Source organism: Crassostrea angulata, chromosome 9 (assembly GCF_025612915.1).
Source record: "Crassostrea angulata isolate pt1a10 chromosome 9, ASM2561291v2, whole genome shotgun sequence".
NCBI classification, from domain to species: Eukaryota; Metazoa; Mollusca; class Bivalvia; order Ostreida; family Ostreidae; genus Magallana; species Magallana angulata.
The window spans coordinates 11193162-11213815 of NC_069119.1; the positions used below are offsets into that span (position 1 = coordinate 11193162).

General features: G+C 32.0%; 1 protein-coding gene across 10 annotated transcripts; it reads right to left on the reverse strand.

Moving 5' to 3' along the window:
* Window positions 1–3697: 3697 nt before the first annotated feature.
* Window positions 3698–12309, reverse strand: LOC128164304 (uncharacterized). Of its 10 annotated transcripts, XM_052828086.1 has the most exons (9): window positions 12203–12309; window positions 11483–11568; window positions 11152–11239; window positions 9451–9689; window positions 8883–9333; window positions 7200–8384; window positions 6494–6615; window positions 5169–5368; window positions 3698–4643 (listed from the first exon to the last, which is right to left on the reverse strand). In XM_052828086.1, the coding sequence occupies exons 5-9, from the start codon at window positions 9264–9266 to the stop codon at window positions 3793–3795; spliced, it is 2742 nt and encodes a 913-aa protein (XP_052684046.1). In that variant the 5' UTR covers window positions 9267–9333; window positions 9451–9689; window positions 11152–11239; window positions 11483–11568; window positions 12203–12309; the 3' UTR covers window positions 3698–3792. The 10 variants fall into 10 exon arrangements, with proteins under 10 accessions (XP_052684046.1, XP_052684047.1, XP_052684049.1 ...); XM_052828087.1 differs by lacking the exon at window positions 11152–11239 and having other exon boundaries at window positions 9451–11124; XM_052828089.1 differs by lacking the exon at window positions 9451–9689.
* Between the last annotated feature and the right edge of the window lie 8345 nt (window positions 12310–20654).

Consider the following 20654-nt stretch of genomic DNA (forward strand, 5'->3'; position numbering starts at 1 on the left):
TATTGCACCATCTAAAGACTTATGGTGAAACATGCTTTCTTTGAAAGAGTGGGGAACCTCGGAAGAGGCCCATCAACTCAATCTATGCAATGCATAGTCAGAGGCAGATTCCTGCCTTTTGTCTCCTTCTGTTTCTAAATTCAAACCTATAAGAAAATAAATCTTTCTGCAGGACTAAACAGATTTCAGTAAATCATAATTATTCAAATCGTTGTAAGTCAAATCGCCAAGTATCTTTGTGCCGAACCTCTTAAACACATAACGAATTGTTGCGCTTTTTCGTGAACTGCCCACCTATTCCATAATGACATGTTCAAATTGAACAAAAAACCTTACCACTCCACACTTCCTCCGTCAAACTTGCCAGGTTCTTTTTCACGTTTGGGCATAAAGGATGACCTTCTAACAGGGGGTTCCGGTTTAAAATTGCTAAACTGAGGGGTACTAACTATAGTTTGTGAATTTGAAAATTTGTCACGACTGAAAACTGTTTGAATAGATTGGCAAGCTAGATTGTTGATGATTTTTGTGTAAAAATCCTGAAATGCTAGTTACAGCATTTACCAAAGAAGGACAAGTCGTATTAATGTGGTCGTCAAAACACTATCGTTTAATGCTGTCACTTCTGAGATGGATGTACCTCTGTATTTGTCAGTGTCCTATTCACTAGGTAGGGGAGAAACTGAGGGAGATTTGTCAGTAAATAAATTAAATGCTCTCTCAAAAACACTTCCATTTCAGAAGTTTGTCTCAAGTCATATTGTCCACGTGCAGCTGCATTCAAATCGTCATTGTTTACTTGAAGTGCCATCACCTGATCGCCCCAGGTGACTCTTCCGTAAGGGCTTACTATAAGGTTAGAGTAACATGTCAAAATAATGCTCTGTCTGGACATCAAAATAGCCAACAACACAAAAATATATGCCCAAATAATTCTATTATCGTTCATTGGTAGGAACTTGCCTGTCGGTTCCAGGGTTAAGTCACAGCACCGATGTAAGCGTAGAGTGGTTATTGTAACGTCACGGCACCAATGTAATCGTATAGTTGTAATTGTAACGTCACGGCACCAATGTAATCGTATAGTGGTAAATGTAACGTCATGGCACCAATTTAATCGTATAGTAGTTATTGTAACGTCAGGGCACCAATGTAATCGTATAGTGGTAATTACTTTTATTTATACCAAGAGTTCCATGATATTCTTACGTTTCTAGTCGCTAAGGCAAAGTCAGTCTCAAATCTGTCAGTTTTCATAGTCTAAATCCAATTCTCCGTAATAATGAAAATGTTCTAGAAATTTATATCAAGTCTCAATCACTTTGTCAAATATTTACGTTAGTTTCATAATAACAAGTACCTTTCTTCCAGTTTCAATGTAAACGAAAACACGTGTAAAGGATTCAAATATATTTAATAATAAGCATGAAATGAGACACAAAAATGGTATTCACAATGAAAAATATCAGTGTAAAAATATCAGAGATAGATAACTCTTTTTTTCAGATCCAACTGACAGAAAATCAAATTCGTTGGATAAAGGGCTTATCGGCTGGACAGGACGTTTGCGAACGGTAAGTGCTTAACCTTTTACAAAAGTTCTCAAATTATCGTTGGCGAGTCGAGTATGTGTAATGTAATATCCCCACTTCTAAACATCATGAAAGAGTAGATGAATAGACCATCTAGTCTAGGTTTGAGAGCAACATATATATTGGAATGAAAGACTGCAGTATAGACGACGATACGAGGGGGTATTATCAGTTCGTCTTTGGGAATCCTGAAGTGTTAGTTATAAACGACAAATGGAGAGAAATATTTTGATATCCCGAATTTTCTCAACGACTTAAGTTGACAGCTATTGATGACGCCAACATAATTTATCAATGTCAGTGTACATATATAAAAAGACTACTAGTGTTTTCTTAACAGTATACATACAATTGATTCTATGATAATACAATGTAGAATACCCTTATAGGAATATTCATGCCGAGCATTTCATCATTAAAACTTTATTAGTTATTGAATTTGAAATAAAAATATCTAACACCTGCCAATAATATCGTGTCAGGTAAGAGTATAAACTATCAAAGCATTGAATCATTATTTCATGAAAGATATTGCCTCATAACTGCAACGGTGTGTGCTGAAAAATTGAGTAATTTGGCAAATAAATTAATAATGAAATAATTCAGTCGACGAGTACTGACTGTAATTGCTATTATGTATTTTATATTGGTGAGAAAAGGGATTTTGTTGATGTTCTTGGGGAGAATTTCTCAAAGATCGGCGAATTGAGGTCTCCAAGTTTGAACATTCTTCTACTCTCTCTCTAACAGCAACTGCAAGTCCGTCAAAAAGGAACAAATCCTGAAACAATCATGTTTCTGTGATAATCACATAGTACAAATTGACAGTCCTGACAGACTAAACATCAAAATTTATGTTAAATGTGTAAAAAAAAAAAATTATTCTGACATTAGTGACTATTTTCAAGGGGAAAATGCACATTGAATTGTGATATTTTGCGAAGGCATTAAAGACTACGATGTTGTCCACACGATGTTCAGAAGGAAATGTGATGCTTCTTTAGTACAAATGTTCCACAGAAAAACCACAGAGCACATCAAGGAAACATTTGCATTGATATGGAGTCAGTACATGAAGATGGCAAAATAAGAGTCCTTATAAATTCAAATGCAATGCTGCAGGAATGGGCGTAAAATTTAAAGGCCTGCATAATGTTCTTCCCTATAGACCTCCAAGTGACCTTAGCACACTAGTACAGCAAATAGACAGGGCGGGAAGAGATGGTGAATTCTCTGTTGAAATGATGTTGTACAAAAATCATAATGGACATTTTAAAAAAAAGACAACAGCGTTCTTATATTGGTTAAATCAGAGGATCAGTACGGAAGAAACAATTTTTGTCAAGCATATAACGCTCATTCATAGATTTTGAACACTTGCATGAATGTTGTGATTTTTGTTAAATACCTGCAAATGTTTAGACTGTCCTCGGCTATCTCTTCCTGTATTTATTACAATTGAGCCACAAGAAGAGGACACGTAATGTGACTGATGAAAATAAGATTACTCTCAAGCATTAGCTTTACAAAGAATTTACCTTAGTTAATTGTCAACAATTGCAAAGTGTAGAAACTATTGAGTGCATTACTGACATTTGTAACAGAATATTTACAACAAGGAATGTGATGGGATATAGAACAATCTGGCTTCTCGACACTGCTGATCAAGTGATTACGGTTTTTAATGATTTATTCGATGTTATCATGATACATTAATCATCAGACCCTGAAACCGACTTCAAGTAATGTATTAAGTTGTGTATATTCATTAAAATTTAATAAAAGATGATTTGATAATAAGATTATTAAAGATTATTTTGATAAAAGATAACTAAATTTCACAGATTTAATCTTATGTTTTGTAAATTATTAATCACACTTAACTAGCCTACCTAATGCAAGTAGAATTTGTTACATAATGTAAATTAAAGATTAAACATAAATAGTTCAGAAATATTTTCTGCCGAAATTATTCTAGTGATAATATGATTTACTTGAAAAAGCTTTTCTCAAAAATGTATTTTTTAAAGTTAAATCGCTGTGCAAACTTTCTAAAATTCTACTAAAAATACATAAAAAGAACTGTAACAAGTCAGAAACTAGCTTTAATTTATTGCTCTTTATGTTGATACGTTTAATGAATTCTCAGTTCATATCAATTGATTACCCACATTCACAATGTATAACTAATAAATAACTTTTACATCATTTCATACGATGCTCTCTTCTTTTGTTTACTTATCCAAATGTACAGTTTATGTAAGTTTACCTTTTCAAAAACATCTTTCATGTTTTTGAAATTTTTAAACTGTCGCCCTTGAATGTTTTTAAAGATATTCCCTGCCATCAACTCCGTCAGCATTAAATTTATGTCAGAAGATTTACGAGCCTTGGTTCTTGATTTACCAAAGGGTGTTATCGAAACCTGATGTCTATTACTCTCTCTCAGCTCATCTTGAATTTGACATGATAATGCTGTATTCTTGGCACTATCAAAGGTAAAGTTTGAATCCTGCTCTTTTATTTTCTTCTTTACTAGCTGAACACAAATGTCCACCAAGGTGTCATTTGGAATGTTTCCATCAATAGTTCCATTAAGATTTGCTGTTGTATTCCATTTGTATTCAAATGCTTGCTTAGGTGTTAAGATGGCCTGCTCATATGCCATCATTCTCCACAGCCAAAGCTGATACTTGGTATGTCCGGCAACATTTGCATACAGCATTTCAAATTTTGCGTTCAAAAATATTCGGTTTCCGTCGCCCATTTCATAAGCATCACATGTATCCCTTAAGATAAGAGCAGCTTTCATAAACGACGACCGCCATACTGCAACCTTGTCCTCCTTTTTTGGTTCTTTTGGTGCTGCAGTAGGGAAATGCCAATTGTGTTCTTTCTCTAGATGGCGTTTAAAGTGTCCAATTTTGCTGTATTTTTTCTGACATGTGCATATATACTGATTAATGGCGGCATCAAACATGCTATGTAACATATCATTTTGTGAATCTAGCTTAGCAGCTTCTTCAACCAAATCTTGAAGATGGGTTGTTCCTGGGAGTAAAAAAATTAAAAAGTTTAATCAAAACAAAAATAAATGTTAACCAAACATAATCATGATTATTATAATGCCTGAAACGTATCCATACATGTATGTGTCTCTTAGACAAAGTCTTTATCAAAGTAAAACAAAAATATATTATTGAATAATCCTTGATTTGTATGGTTATATGGTAATGTTTTTGATTTAAATTGTAGTGGTGATATTAATTTCTTCTTTTATTATGGTGATTATCATGAAGTAAGTCAGAATTACAAAAACCAAAAGACTGAAATGTAAAATATGAACAATTAGCTAGTAAATCATGTGCTTTATTCATCACAAAAAGCATATGTTAGTCATATTTGGTTTTCCTTGCTTATTAGAATGTCAAATTCATTAAAAGAAAAGGGAATCACACTTTTACATGTACAGTGTACAAGTTTCAATGGGGTTACATTTTAAGCAATATAATTATGATCATGCAGTTACTATGTATTCCACCGATACCAAAATTCATTTAATAAAAACAAGTTAACCTTGCAAGTTGATATGTTTGTTGATCACTGTTTCAGCCAGATTTCTAAGCCATGATAGCTGCTTCTTATTTGAATACAATGATAAAATGCTTGGGTTCCACTGTTGAGGAGATCCATTTAGGTCATTCAGTCCCATAACATCCATTGTGGCCCCAAGTATAAATGCATCCAAAGCATCCTCCACAAAAGCGTAATGAGCTCTATGAAAAATTATTTGGATTTTATAGATGTATAACTGCATGAATAAGATATAATTTGCAGTATACATGTACCCCCCCCCCCCCAAAAAAAAATGCACACACAAAATCAAAAAAAAAATCCCAAAACTGAGGAAACAATTATCTGCGTTTATCTTCTTAAGTTGATAAAATTAGAACAATTAACATACTGTAAAACGAGACAATTTGGCGCAAACGTATTTTAGCGCAAACGAAAGTGCCCGTACATAAGCGCAATTATATTTTAGCGCATGCATCTTTTCTTTAAAAAGAATACAAAAAATGCTGTTGTTTGATAAACGATTACGCCCAAAATTAAGTTCTGTGTTCACTAAAGCACGTGAACACAACGACTTTGATTTCTATCTCGCATGCAAGGTAAACTGTCGTTGAGAACAATACACTTACTTTTGTGTAAATCGTAGATAGATATGAAAACTTCATTTATTGGCGATGATGTGTAATTTTTGTTGGTAAACAAATTTGAGTTATCGGACTTTGAATTTAACATGTTGACTTGGATAACACTGAAAGAGTCCCGAAACAAAAAGTGAAAATCGAATGCTACATTTACCATGAGTTTCGATCACCATGAGAAAATCTTTTTCACAGTAATTTTACATTAAAAAAGAACACAAAAAAATAGGTATCGTCTTGTTATCTTTATATCATCTAATCAGAGATCAAAGAAATTATGATCAATCATGTATTGTCAGCGTTAACGATCGCCACGCTTAATCACATTTTCACCTCGAGGCGCTAAATGGAGGTGGCTTGGGGAGAAGCCCAATGTTCAAGGTGCTAATAAGAGATATTAAAAAGCAATTAAAACTGAATTAATTAATCCATGTTTAGGCGCTTATACCCGATAACCCATACCGTTTACCTGTGTAATTGTTTAAACAAACAGAACCGACAGCATCTGATATTTAAATAAACACTTCTATATAGCCTTAAAATGGACTGACGTTATTGTTTTGCAACTTGAAGAAATTTAATACATATGGAAAATTGTTGGCGCACTATTAATTTTAGCGCTCAGAGACAGTTGCGCCAAAGGTGCTAAAATTTGTAGTGCGCCATATTTTCTCGTTTTACAGTATGTACCTGTATGCTCTAACAACTTCATCTTTTCCAGTAACATCTTCTCTGTGAATGACATTTCGAAGGTGATAGAGAGTTCCTTGTTCAAATGAGGAGGAGGGTTTGTAAAACTCTTGGTATATAAACTAGTCAAGAAAATACAAGATCAATTATCAAAACATTATAAGGTTACTTAAAATAAATTGCAATAATATTAAATAATACCCTTGATATACATGTTCTGATATAAAATCATGCTTGTAGAAAACGTAATGCATCATATTTTACTTTTTTATGATTGATGTGCCAAAGAAAAAATAAACAGTTAATTCTTTTACAGTAAAATTGAAATTTTAAACCTTACAAATATGTTTCGTTTCAACTGCTAGCTAGTAAAATTTAATCTCTAAACAATATGCAATCTTGAATTTCATGCAAACTGAACTGAAGCACCATAGGCATTGCATAACACTGGGGTATATTGTATATAATGCATTAATATAACTTAAAGTGCAGTGTTTGAAGAAAAAGTGGTGGCTTAACTACCATCATCCCGCAGCATCTGTTTTCAAAACGAAATCAGCATTTTGACTGTGGAATCACTTATATTTGTGGTGGACACTTTTTTTTAATTCGTCGTATTTTTTTAATATTAAACTTAAGACTCCTACTATCTTGTTTAAAAATGAATATTAAAATCATTTTTCAAGGATATAAGGATTGGGGATACCAGCAAAAAGTTCATCATTCTGTGAAGGCCTTCTGGTCTATGAATTAATCCTCCCAGTTTGTAAAAATCGGTGTCACAGTTCTGCATATCGAGTTGTGCTGTGTATGCTCGCTCATTGGTAAGCACATCCCCACCAAATACTTTCCTTTCTGTTTTCCCCCAAAGATTTTGTGTTATATACTTCTGATGTATGTGCTCCAATATGCTTATTGTGTCGTCATGAAAATTTTGATTTTTGTCCAGCAAATCAAGTATAGCATGAGTTGACCTCTTGGAGGTTTCCTCCATGAAAGGATGTTCGATGTGTTTTGGAACGCAATGAGCAAAAGACTTTAAGCATTTTACATGTCTTGTGATAACCTTCAATATATGATGGTTCATGTTTCTTTCCAAAATATTGATGTCTTGGGCATTGGGTAAAAATGAATGATTTGGTAGTGATAGAATGTCGTGCTTGGGTTTAACATCAAACATAGTTGAATCTAGCACTCTTCGTTGCAAACCAACTAAGATAAACCATTGATACATTTTTCTTTGTTTTTCTTTTGTCATCGAAGAGGTCGATTTAAGAAAGTCCAAATTATCACCAATTATATCGAACGGGGGCTGAATTTCTGACTCTTTTAACTGACTTTCAATTTGAGAAATGTACTTCTTCCCATAGAGCACTGTGGACTTGTCATTTGACTGGGCAACACCACGATTTGGATCTACCTCAAAGTTTGAGCACTTAGACACAGCAAGACATTGTGCCAACCCAACTTTAGTGAATATATTAGGTGGCGGAAGGTGGCAAGCTTGTGGGACTGTAGATCTACATAAATAATTGCATGAATCTTTTGTGTAGCATGACATAGTTGACGTAACAGTGGCTGTGTCACTGACGTAGGCAGTTGAAAAGTTCATGTCAAAGTATAAGTGCATTATCACACTAGAACATATACATTGCAATTGACTGGAGACTGCAAAATAATTGGAAATATCAGTCGCTTCTTTTTCATGGAGTGCAAATACCATTTCTTTGTGTTTCTTCTTGTTAAACTGAAGAATCGATTGATGCACCTGACATAGAAGTGTGTTCTCAGTCTTCTTCTTCTCAATGTCAATCAGTGAAACCTGCTTCTTGTGAGTAGCTGAACAACCCACAGAAAATCCAAGGCATCTCAGCAAATCTATTGTCTGAGTCTGATATGAAATGAAATGTATATCATGTATTAAATACGTATTTGCAATAATATTCATTAATACATCTAATCTAAATGCAATTTGATAAGGTAAACAATGACAGGCACGGTGTTTTTGTTTAAAATTACCTTGGGTACATTAAATGTTTTTATACTTAGGCTGTTCAGAGTTTTAATCTTATACATGTATGTTTAACTACTTTCAAAATATAAAACCTACGAGGAAGGGTGATATAATTTAAACAAACAAAATTACTTTGAGTATTCAAATGTATACTAGCTGTTTTGATGATCATTCCAGCGAGTAATGCATATCCTAAATAAAATGTATGTGTCCTGAATATGATTTGTTTTTATGCAGGGAGCATTAATTTTTGTTGAAAAACAAATAGAAATGATTGTAGTTAAAATATGGGTTTGTTTAGGGATCGATTTTTTAAAGTATTTAACCTATGAATGCAGGTGATACTAATAAGAATAATTCAATAAATGCACATACTTTATCAGTGGCTCCACCATAGTCCAATAGCTGGCCTACAACATGGCGAATAAGTGACATATTGTGGTTTCTGTGGTGCAAAATGACTGCTGCTGAAGACACCAAACCTACAGGCTTGGTGGTGTTCATAGTATCCTTCAGCATCTGGGAGAAGACCGGTGCCTTCTCTTTTAGTTCATTTGCAATTTTTAAAAAATCAGTCGAATGTATATCCTCAGTGGTACTGCCCAGAATTAAAGGATTGTTTTTACTACAAAGAAGTTTACATTCTTCTTTCACGCACTTTGAAAGAACTTTCACTGCCTTCTCTCTAAAGTTTTTAACATTCATCAGTTTATTCAGAATTACTTCTGGTTTTTTGCCTCTGACAATTCCCACCATCATACTATACAACCCCTTCTGTCTTTATTTTAGTCCGAACTTTCCTGTCATTTTGTCCTTTGTATGATACCTATAAATTAACATAAATATACCAATTAAAATACATATTGTTTAATATAATTAAAATTTGCGATCCTTAAACTATACCTACTTATAGCTGATATATTTAAATCATCTATAAGCGTACCTTTGCTTTCATTCCTCCAATACTGTTCGAATCCCAAGAATATGCACCTTTGATTTTTCGTGGGGTTGGAGTGTGGAGAAGTGTCATTTTGGTGGGGGTTATACATTTTGTTGGGGTGGCAATATTTTCGTTGGTACATGTAACCACACGCAAGGAAATTCCAGGTGAAGCCTGTGTTGATACTGACGTATTTACTGCCCTCGGCGATGGTTTTGTTACAGTATTTTTGTAACGTAATTCTTGTAATATGAAGGCTAATACGTTTAATTTATTTTTTTAAATTCAAAGTCAATTTTATCTAAGTTCGTTGAAACATACGAGAGTTGTCCCAAAATAGCGTGGACAGAACACATAACTTAAAATCTGACCACTGAAATTTCATTACACTACTATGTTTTGTTCCATGACCATTTGGCAAAAATACTAAAAATTTCAAATATTAACTTCATTTATTTCTTGAGAAAATGAATAATTAGTAACGACAAGTTTTTCCAGGCGGCGCAATGTGCAACGTCGAAAATATTTAGTCTTTACGTTGTTACTAAATCTTCCACATCGTTTTTAATAACATTCGAAAAATAATATTTTCTTAGAACATATGTTCTGAATGTACATTCGATATACATTTCTAGTTTTGTTTTCTTAATTGTTTCTATGTACAAACTATCCCCTGTATTACTTGTTGTCTAACGTCCGTCTTACCAAGTTGCGTCATTCAACATTTTGGCGTCCAGTTTTATCGGTCCGGATATCTTTTTTCACCTATTGTCATCATTCTTGTCCGAATATTTTCAATGTTGCTAAACTTATAATTCATAAAATGCATTTCTAAGCAATTTTGTCAATTCTTTTTACTTAAATAGGCGCTAAGGATTTGTTTCAAGGTTTTTATAAAATTTTATCAGTTACCAGTGCTCCACCTTAAACGGCGACGTCGTCTTTTTACTACAACTGAACAATTCAACTTGTCATAAAAGGCGCTATAGAATCTTTAAAACTTTCGTTACAGCCAAAACATTTATAATATAATTATGAACAAGTTTAAAAGTTTTTTTTCATTTGAATTTTTTTATTCGAAAAGTGCTTTTCCTTGCAATTTTCATTTAATTATTTAAATTTTAACCTTTTGCTTCTGACATTGCGCCACATGTCTTATTTCTAATCCTACCTTTTATTTTACTAATTTAATCTTAAACAGTATTTGATTTCAAAACATATTTTTAATGCAAATTACTTTAACCCTTTGTGGCACAAGTTTCATCTTCCTGTGTCTTCAATTAACTGAATAACGTCACTTGTGTACGCTATTTTGGGACAACCCTCGTATATAACACAAATATAGTGAATATCTGTCATTTGGACGGGGCTGTCATTAAGAACTTCTGTCAGTTGTCTCAAAACCTTGAATACGTATAAGAAAATCAATTGCGGGTATTTTAGAGGTAACAGACCCCAACACAGTTGGCACATGCCTCCAATTATGGAGGCAGCCATTTGTTTTTTTGCACGACGTATTTGATTATGAGAGCCATATTTTCATTTAATTAAAGCTTTACCCTTGGAACCAATGAAAATAAGCAACAGTTTAGGTTTTGTCGCTAAATCTGTCAAAAGTTTGTGAGGAGAGGTGTGGATTAGAAACTCTTGACTTGGGAAGATGTCTCATATATGTATCTAAGGAAATGAAGAATAGATATATACCAAATGAATCAGAAGCGTTCTGGTACGGAATGACACCATTTGCCCACAAGGTACTTCTTGATATATCAAAGTTTCTTGTTGCTATGTTCTAAATATTTCAAAGGAAAAAATATATGAAACTGTGGACTTAATTGTACCTTATATTTATATTTCACAAGAATAAAATAAAAGATGACAAATGAAAACAGTATCCATGTTTTGGTTTTATTTTCAATTATGTAAAATCGGAAGCAATTTTAATTAAAGACAAAAAAAGGAATACACCCAGACATGTATTATTTTAAAATTGCAATACACCTTGACTAGTAGTAAGTATGTTGATCCGCCTTACCCTTTTAATCCTGACAACTGGAGGTAAAGGATGTTAAGCCTTGCTCTCATCTCTTTCTTGCTCTTTGTTAAAGTGCAATTTTTGGGCTAATAATTGTCAACATTAAAACATGTATCTTGATTGTATTTTCTCTATTATACAATCTTGTTTATAAGATATGCATTTCAAAGCACTTACATACTTAAACTCAAATAAGCCTTAACCTTGCTATCTATACAAAGACATGAGAATAATATTTTGTAAAATATGTTGTGATTTCTTCTACATCTAATGTTCGCTTTTTTTTTCGAGTAATATCTTTATAAAGAATCTTCATAATACGTGAAAAAAATCTTAAAAATCTATAAAAGACTTTAAAAATGGACCAACCTAAACTAATCAAAATTTTATATATTCTTTTTTAATTTAGAACTATCATATTTTGAAAATATTTCTTAAAGGGAAACATTTCTTTAAAAAAAAGTTATAAAGTGATAGAGCACATCTCCTTTTACCTTACACCTTTAAATATAATGACCTGAATCTGAACTTGCTCTGAAAATAAGATGGTCAACTTAAATGTATCATTACTTCCTAAATACATATTTTCTTTTTGTTTGCACGAACATTTCGAAAATTGATCAATGCAACATATATATAAAAAGACTCCGTCCTTAATCGCATATTTTTCAAGTCTTAAAACTTAATAAACTGCCATTTTGACCTTGACTTCTTTATTACCAGACAACACGGTCTGGTTCTCGACTCTCTTCCTAGATAGGGCTCAGCACAAGCACATCCTGAAAGATTAAAAAAATTATAGAATAAACCTTTCTTTTTAAAAAAAACGGGATGATTGAAAGAGAACTCAAGATTTGTTTTCCTTTCCATTTGAAACTTTATTATACTATACTGCCTGATTTAATTGAATCTGACTGGTTTTGAAACTTTAAATTGAAATAGCAAACATCTCTCATATCACTAAAACAACTTTCTCTATAGCGAAAGATCAACAAGGCAACAAATAATGAAAACAATTGATATATAAGATTAGTATATCCAAGTATATCCAGCAATACTAACTGCGCGAATATTATCTGCGAATAGCCACAATCTTTTCTTGTGTTCATAAATCGTTTAAGGACGACGAACCTAATTTGCTTTGCGCAAATATATCGCGCACCTAAAGAGAGTGATTGTTAGGAACATCGAATTCTCAATATTACGTCACAATCACTTAACCACAATGAAAAATTGCCTATGACGCAAAGTATAACTGTTCTATGTCATCAATACACACTTTATCTAGTACAAATAGTGGCTGAACTTGATATATGAACAGTTTTTAAGCTACTGACAAACAAGTTGATAAAAGAGGACTATCAACAGTTTCGTATGAAGTCATCTATTTGTAAGTTCTCTGGTCAATAAAACGACCTTATCAGCAAATTCAATCTTCCACTGGGTCGCATGCTGACTGACATTTTTATACTATTTGTTAGACCATGATTTATCACCTAATTGTCTACAGACTTTTCCCGATTACGACAAAGAGCACACAGCGGGTGTGACCTGTCAGCAGTGGATGCTTACTCCTCCTAGGCATCTGATCCTACTTCTATCTATTTGGAGGTCCGTGTTGCTCTGCTTTGAATTTGTATTTCGTTTAATGGATTTTTGAGATTGTTCACGGTTTGTTATTGTCATTTTTTCATAATTTAAACATATTAAAATGCGCTTTTCAACATTATTTAACATGCATCTAAAGAAGTGTCACAGTACTGCAGCGAGTTTTTATTTATAACCATCTACATAGATGGAGTTTAAACCAGCAAACAAATTATTTACATCCCGATCCGCTTCGATTCTCTCATTGAAAATAATGAAACCCATCCATATGCTTAAGGTATAAAGAATTTATTTCATAAAAAATGATTAGCACACTCAAATAGTTGTTTTGTTTTATAAATCAACCTAGAAATGATGTAGATTTTTTCTGAAAATTTGAAAAAAATAACAACACACTGCACTTTGGTAAGTGCCCTCGTAAAAACGAACTCGATTACACGGTCATTTTTACATGATATAATTCAAAATCATCATAGAAGTATCAAATTGGTTTGAGAATAGAAAATCTATTACAGATTTTTTAATTATTATTTTCTCTCTCACAAAAACGCTTTTCCTCATTGTGTTCAATTGAAAAAAAGGTAAGACGACATTTTTTGAAATGTTCCATGCTAAAAATCTAGTTCGATTTTTCTTACGTTTTGATTTCGATATATCATTGTAACTCCAACTGATGTAAAAGTTCATGAAAATCACTAAATTAAAGTAGAAATGAAATGGGTCCGTCGTCTTTAAGTAAACAAATTACTGATTCAGTAATGCAAACGTTAATCATTGATTAAAATACGGTAAACAACACTTCGAACAGTCTCCACGTGTTACATTCATTATGATACATCATTCGAATATCGCAAGTAGTAAAGTGTGTGTTGATTAGGTCCGAAATTTTATTGCCTAAAAAAAATGTATGCAACGTAAAAAATTGAATATTTTAGAGAAAAAAAAAGCTCACTCTGAGATCATTAAAATTCGTTGGGGCCAATTTTTGTGGATTTCTAAAATTTTACAGGTTCGTGGGGACGTACTTTCGTGTATTCTCGTATACCTACAAATCGAAATATGACTTTACTGACTTAATTTATTAATTCGTGAAAAATGTTAATTCGTGAATAATAGGTACCCACGAATTCCACGAAATTCGAGCCACCACAAAATCTAATGTTTATAGGGTATTATCATAATTTTTCTTAAAGGGTCTTTGTGTTGTGTTACTTTTTCCAACCAACTGTCCTGCTCGTCATTTGATCTTTCCCAATAACCTGAATTAAAGTTCCTATTTGTGACGTAATTGTGAATTGCACGTTAAAAGTTGCGCAACTAAAAGTCTCTGGAAAACCGAAAAGACTAAGATTTTTATTCCATTCTGGCTGCTTTTTAGAACGTACATTTCTTATCAATACAATTATTTTTATTATGCAAGTTCATGATTATGCCTGAAAATTAAATTTACAGAATACATAAGCATGACCTTGATGTAAAACGCAAAATTATTTTAGATTTTAGTAAACAATTTTTTTTTGTTAGGAGAAGGGGGTAAGTCTATATATGCATAACCGCATGCTAAATAGGACGATATATAGGTCCACTTAATTAAAGCTAACAATAAGACTAGAGATTATATTCTGGTATCAAAGTATTACGAGAATTAATGTTTCATTTTATTTTCAGTATTAAAAAAATCTAACATTTTTTAAATGCATTTTGAAATATTATTTTTACACATTGTACCACTTATTATATTGAGTATATATCATGATATATGTTGGTTGAAATTTAGATTTGGTAATAAATTTCTGATTTCACTTATTGTACAATAACATTACACACACCAATGTTGTAGATAAATGTTTTTTTTTATATTTTGAACCTAAACACTAGATTTCAAATGAATTTATTCAGTCATTTTCTTTATAACGTTTTATTACTATAAAAATCGTTATTCCTGCAAAAATACATATATTTTTAAATATTTTCTTTTTGCTACTTTAATTCTAATAAAATAAGTGCATAATGTTCATAAGTCGTTTACCTTCCTCTGCTGTTGTCCTTTTGGTGGGGGTTTGGTCCCTTAACAGTATAAACCCTGGACTAAGATCGGTGCTAGGAGTTAAAAGTAGTGTTTTCAACTTGTGGTCTGGACAATTATACACGATAATTCTTTTGTCAATTTTATATTCCAATAAAGGTAAAGCAGCCTGGTTATTTAATATCTTTAAAAGAACAAAATAGGTATCATATACATCACATTTGACATATGTAAGAAATAAAAGCTTCAATCGCGTGACAGTGAAATGATACAATGTCTTCATTTCAATTGCCTTTTAAACATCTTCAATGCTTTTAGATCACGAATAAAGATATTACGAAATTGACACTTAAAATTGCAGAATAAATTTTTAGTATTATATAATATTAACATTCCACATATTTTTTGCTTGTAAAGTGTGTTGAAAGCTACGACAGTTAAAACACTGTAACACACACACGATACTCAAAGGTTAAAACGAGTTTTATTCTGACGTCACAAACGTTGAACGCTGTAAAATGTCATAAGCGAAAATCAAAGTTCACGCTTGGAGCTGCTAAAGTGGCTCTTCCATATACATGAATTTGCCCTAAGGAATAAATTGGAATTTTAAGGTATACATCACATTTGCAGACAAGGCAGGAGGTTAAATAAATGTTAATATAAGCATTAAATCATTTTTTTAAAGATACAGTCTCATAACTGCAGCGATGTGTACATACAATTTTTATAACGCGCGTTTCTCAATTTGTATGCACACACCGATGCAGTTATGAGACTGTATCTTTCAATGTTTAAGTAAATCACTTTATTGACAATTTGTACATGTTTGCTTAGATGCTCCCTCGGAACAATATATGATAATAAGCATCTTGTTAAAATCATTCATTTAAGATATAACATGTAACATGTCTTAATGTCCATTAAAACATAGATGTTTAAGGCACTGAACATAAAAAAAAAGTTTTTCTGTCAGTTGCACCATGCCATTGAACATATTCTCATTCTGTTTGTAAATCCCTTAAAAATAGGAATAGAATGAGAGAGAAAAAACGCAAGGAATTTATAAGACATGAAAAAAAATTATAAAGAAGAACAATTCTTTTCAATTTTCCATAGGTAGTCTATAAAAATAGATTGCTTTACAAATCCAAGTATAGACTAAGAGGACCAGTTCACGATGGAAAGAAATACAATCCATGATGATGCATGTGTAAAATACGAAGTGGACTTTCACTTTCTTATGGAATTTTAATTGTTTTGACATGCACGCACCATTTTATATTAGATAGTATTGGGTTTTAAAAGAGGAAGATATATCAAAGTGTTTTTTCGATATCTTACACGCAAAGCCAACGACTTCTATGTCTCTTTGTTGCGTGCACTTATGTTTTATGTGATATATGTACTCTTGGGAATCTGAAAGTTTGAAATTGCAGGTTATGAGTGTATATTTACTCTTTTGTCAAATTAAAGGTTATTAACTTAAAATGTAATGATAAGCATCTTCATCTTTCTCGGTAAAGGCTTTTGGGCATCAATTGAACACACACACATACCATTTTACTGACCATTTTCTAATACTGCTCGACAAAATGTCAAATAACGTTAAAGGTCCCTTCAAAATTCCATCACCGTGCAAAATACTTAATGGGATAGTCTTTAAGGTATACTTGTAAAAATTAACCCTATATTCTAGCATTTTCATACAACATTCATTTATTTGTATTCAACGCCCAAGTAGTGAAAATAAAAAAAAAAATAACCAAGACAAATTCCTTACTTGCCCACTTGTTAATAATTAAGTAAAACACGCCATGCATTATCTCATTATCAAATCTAAATTCAACTGTAAGTTAATGTATACGTTTCAGCCTCTGTTGATCTTATAAGGCGGTGAAGAAGTCTAAGCCAAAACTCCTGTTGTGTTGGGTATTTCCAGTGTGTTTGTTTCGAAAGTTTCTGATTTGTAATAAGCCTTGCTTATTAGCCAGAACACTCTTTATTTTCCATTCATTCAATGTTACTTGTGCAACATTATTGTTGGCAGCATAGATCCAGATAAAGTGTAATTAAAATGTAAACTTTGGTCAAAATGTAAAAATAAAATATTTTTTAATCATATACATGTAACAGATATACTATCATTAGATAGAGTGCTTAGATATTTGAACATAATAATTTGCTTTAACAAAATAAAAATATAAAAGACATTGTCAATGTAAAAAAAAGTTTAAATCATGAAATATAATATTACATTTTTCGAGTAATTTTACCCAGATATTTTAAGAGACAACTGATTACACATGTAAAATTTGCTCTTAATTGTAGTATTAAACAATAAGTATAGGCAAATGTAAATGTTTCGGATACCAAACAATGCACCAAACGACTAAAGATGTACCTTTATCTAGGGTTGAAATTTATTTAAAATCTGCAGTGTATAATTGTTTTAAAACACGATATACATGTAAAACTGCTATAAGCAACTTTTAAAATTAGGTCCGGAAATGGTTTCTAAGTGCCGGAATTAACTCAGTCAAGCATGGGAATAATGTTGATTCCAATTACATCTAAAGAATAAGCTTCATTGTTGAAATGAATTTAACTCTTCACTTGCAATACTTTTGTTTTGTTGGTTTTTTTTTATTTGTATAATAATGCCTTTCGTTAGTTTTGAAATCAATGTTAAACTTATGTATTAGTTTTTACTTTAAAGTGCATTTTATTTGTCTACATTACACAACATGTTACGATTTATATGATAGTGTTGTGTTGTGCATGTAGAGTGAACAATGCATTTATAGTAGTCGGAGTTGGGCACAGGATAACTACACACGCCTTGGGCTTGTACATGTACACTTAGTCTATGTGTCTAACAATGGCTATTGTTATACCCCTGTAAGACAGTTACTATATAACTCTATACGAAAAAAGGTCTAGCATTTTGACTGTTGGAACTGTTTAAATCGACTGTTAAAAATGTATGTTGACCGGTGACGTCACATTCCGCGAAAACGTGTTATTGATTAGAAGGGATATAACAAAACTGTTGTTGACTGGGGTCGAGGGCAACAGTTGATCTGTCGGACCGGCTTGCAAACTGTTGCCCAAGGCCGACCCCAGTCAACAACTGTATACTATTAAGGCACAGTACCAGTACAACATAATACTATTATTATTATTATCATGCTGACTACATTACTAGTTACATTACTATGTTGTAATTGGTATTTTGTTATACTGTTGTATTACTAATTATTATGCTCAAAAGATTATTTATTGAAAAAAATGCTGTACAATCAAAATAAACTCACAGGAAACTCGCATTGTTTAGCAGAAAAAAACTTGTATAACATTCTTGATGAAGCGTAATTAAAGCATACTAATTAAAAAAGCGTGTTCATTCTTGTAATGTTACAATCCCTTTAAATGTTTGATAAATTTGTTTAAAAGCTTTATAAAACCCTTAACTTTTAAATTCCGGTCAATAATAAAAAACAATTGAGGAAAAATGATAAAATAATTTAGATAAAAAAAGAAAAATGCATGCAACAGTTGCTTTTTTTAATTATATATTAAAATAGTTAAATTGATTTAAATCGTTTCCTAAAGTCTAAAAAGCCTTAATTAAACATTACAAAGAATGACTAATTGACATTAGATGCTCTTGGTTGTTTAGAATTATAAATATAGTCTGTACATGTGTATTATGTTTGTAATGAATTCTTACCATGCTTACAGGTCCATGATAAAATTTGTACAATCGCAACCTCTCGGGCCTTACCGGCAGGCTTCGAAAAACACCGAATGTTTTAATAATACCTGATGTTAAAATTTTATACAAAATGGAGTCGCTTCCCATTAAAATAGGTATCGCCAAGACACCCTTGTGCGTTACTTCTGTGGTATATTTTAGGGTATCTCATTGACTTTAATGAAGTCTAGCTCATATCTCCATAGATCGTAAAATTGGTTGTATTTATATCAAATTTTATAAAAAGGGGGGTTGTCATAGCCGCCTATGTAATACATTGAATGTTTTTTTTTCGACCCTGTGAAGTTGCGATTGGTATATGTACATAACACTTGCTTAATTAACATCAAAGAAGAGTCGTCTTCGGTTGGTTTGCAAATCCGTAGAAAGATCAAGTTTGACCTGAATGTGTTTTATTTAATACTAAACGGAGGCATGTCGTCCCGAAAAATTGAAAATTTCTTATTATCAGTGTTTTAACGGTTATCGGTTTGTAAATTCATTGAAGGGGGGGGGGGGGGTACTGGCAACACAATACATGTCGTTTAGTGACACTTCACTTTTGCTGTTAAAAAACTCCTCGGAAGACCTTGCGTGCTAAAGTATCTGTATGTTGATCCAGGAGTTGTATCATATTTCTGCTTATTTTACGATTTTTTAATCCAATGTCATGCAGTTTAAACAACTGCGTAAAGTTTTACACTTTAGAGTATAACTTTTTGCAAGCTGTTGGGTAGCGAACTATTTGCATGAACATTAAGGAAGGAGTCTTTTTATTATCAAACATACTTCTTATAATAAGAAATGCATGAAATTTTGACACAGTCAAACGGATCATATTACTTAATGATTCTATCAGTTTAATTAAATTTGACCTTTTTGTTTTCGGATAAAGGTCAGGTCAAGGTCACTACCTTTTTCCTCAACGTAAAGAGTGATAAAAATAAGTGTAGATCTTTATAGTTCTGTAGACATTTGTTTAAGATTTGAAGATTCAAATCTTCAATGAAATCATAGACCATGAGAGTGTCTATGAGCTTATACTACTAAATTGGAATAAATATTTATACTAAAATTGATATTGCTTAGCCCGCATTTCCTCTAATTTTCTTAAATTTTGAAGAAATTTTGATTAATTTTTTATGCTTCCAATAATGAAATATTTCTAATTTTTATGTTTTACGAAGACTTTATATAAAGATATAAATTGACAGAAAAGCTAATATATTGACCGTTTCATAAGAGAGAAAAACTGATTTTAGTGATTTTTTTCACAAAAATCAATGTATAGAATGGGCGCTTTAAAAAGCTTATTAAAATATCATTTGATAGGCAAATCATATTTTAAAAACATATTCTGAAACCCAAGTATCATATTATTAGTTCACATTAGTAAAAAAAAATCCAACATTATTGTTATTGTTTTTAAAATGTTAAAACAGACTCATTATATATATATAATCTGCAGCAATTCTGAATTGCGCAACATGTGATATTTTCCTACGCCAAAAATATAGTCCTTGTTCCATTCTAAACATTGATTACATTTTTCTATGCCAAGTTGTATGATAGTAAAAAAGAAAGAAAAATATACTATTTTAATTTCCTTTCATCTTGATTTAATGAACAATTAATCAAATTTACGTTTGACAAATCGAAAACCAGAAAAGACTCCTTCCTTAAAAACCAAACACACTCTTGAAATAAAACGGTGAAGAATATTGATGCACGCCACATTTTAGATAATCCGAAAAAGTATGCAGTTAGTGTGGTAATTTTAT

Bases quoted from the DNA above. Each gene is read 5' to 3' on its own strand.
- LOC128164304 (XM_052828090.1), bottom strand. From the start codon at position 9,266: ATGATGGTGGGAATTGTCAGAGGCAAAAAACCAGAAGTAATTCTGAAT. The intron at 6,616-7,199 runs GTATCCCCAATC...TTTCTTGACTAG, and splicing joins GAATGATGAACTTTTTGCTG to TTTATATACCAAGAGTTTTA. The intron at 5,369-6,493 runs GTACATACTGTA...AATTTTTCATAG, and splicing joins GAAGTTGTTAGAGCATACAG to AGCTCATTACGCTTTTGTGG.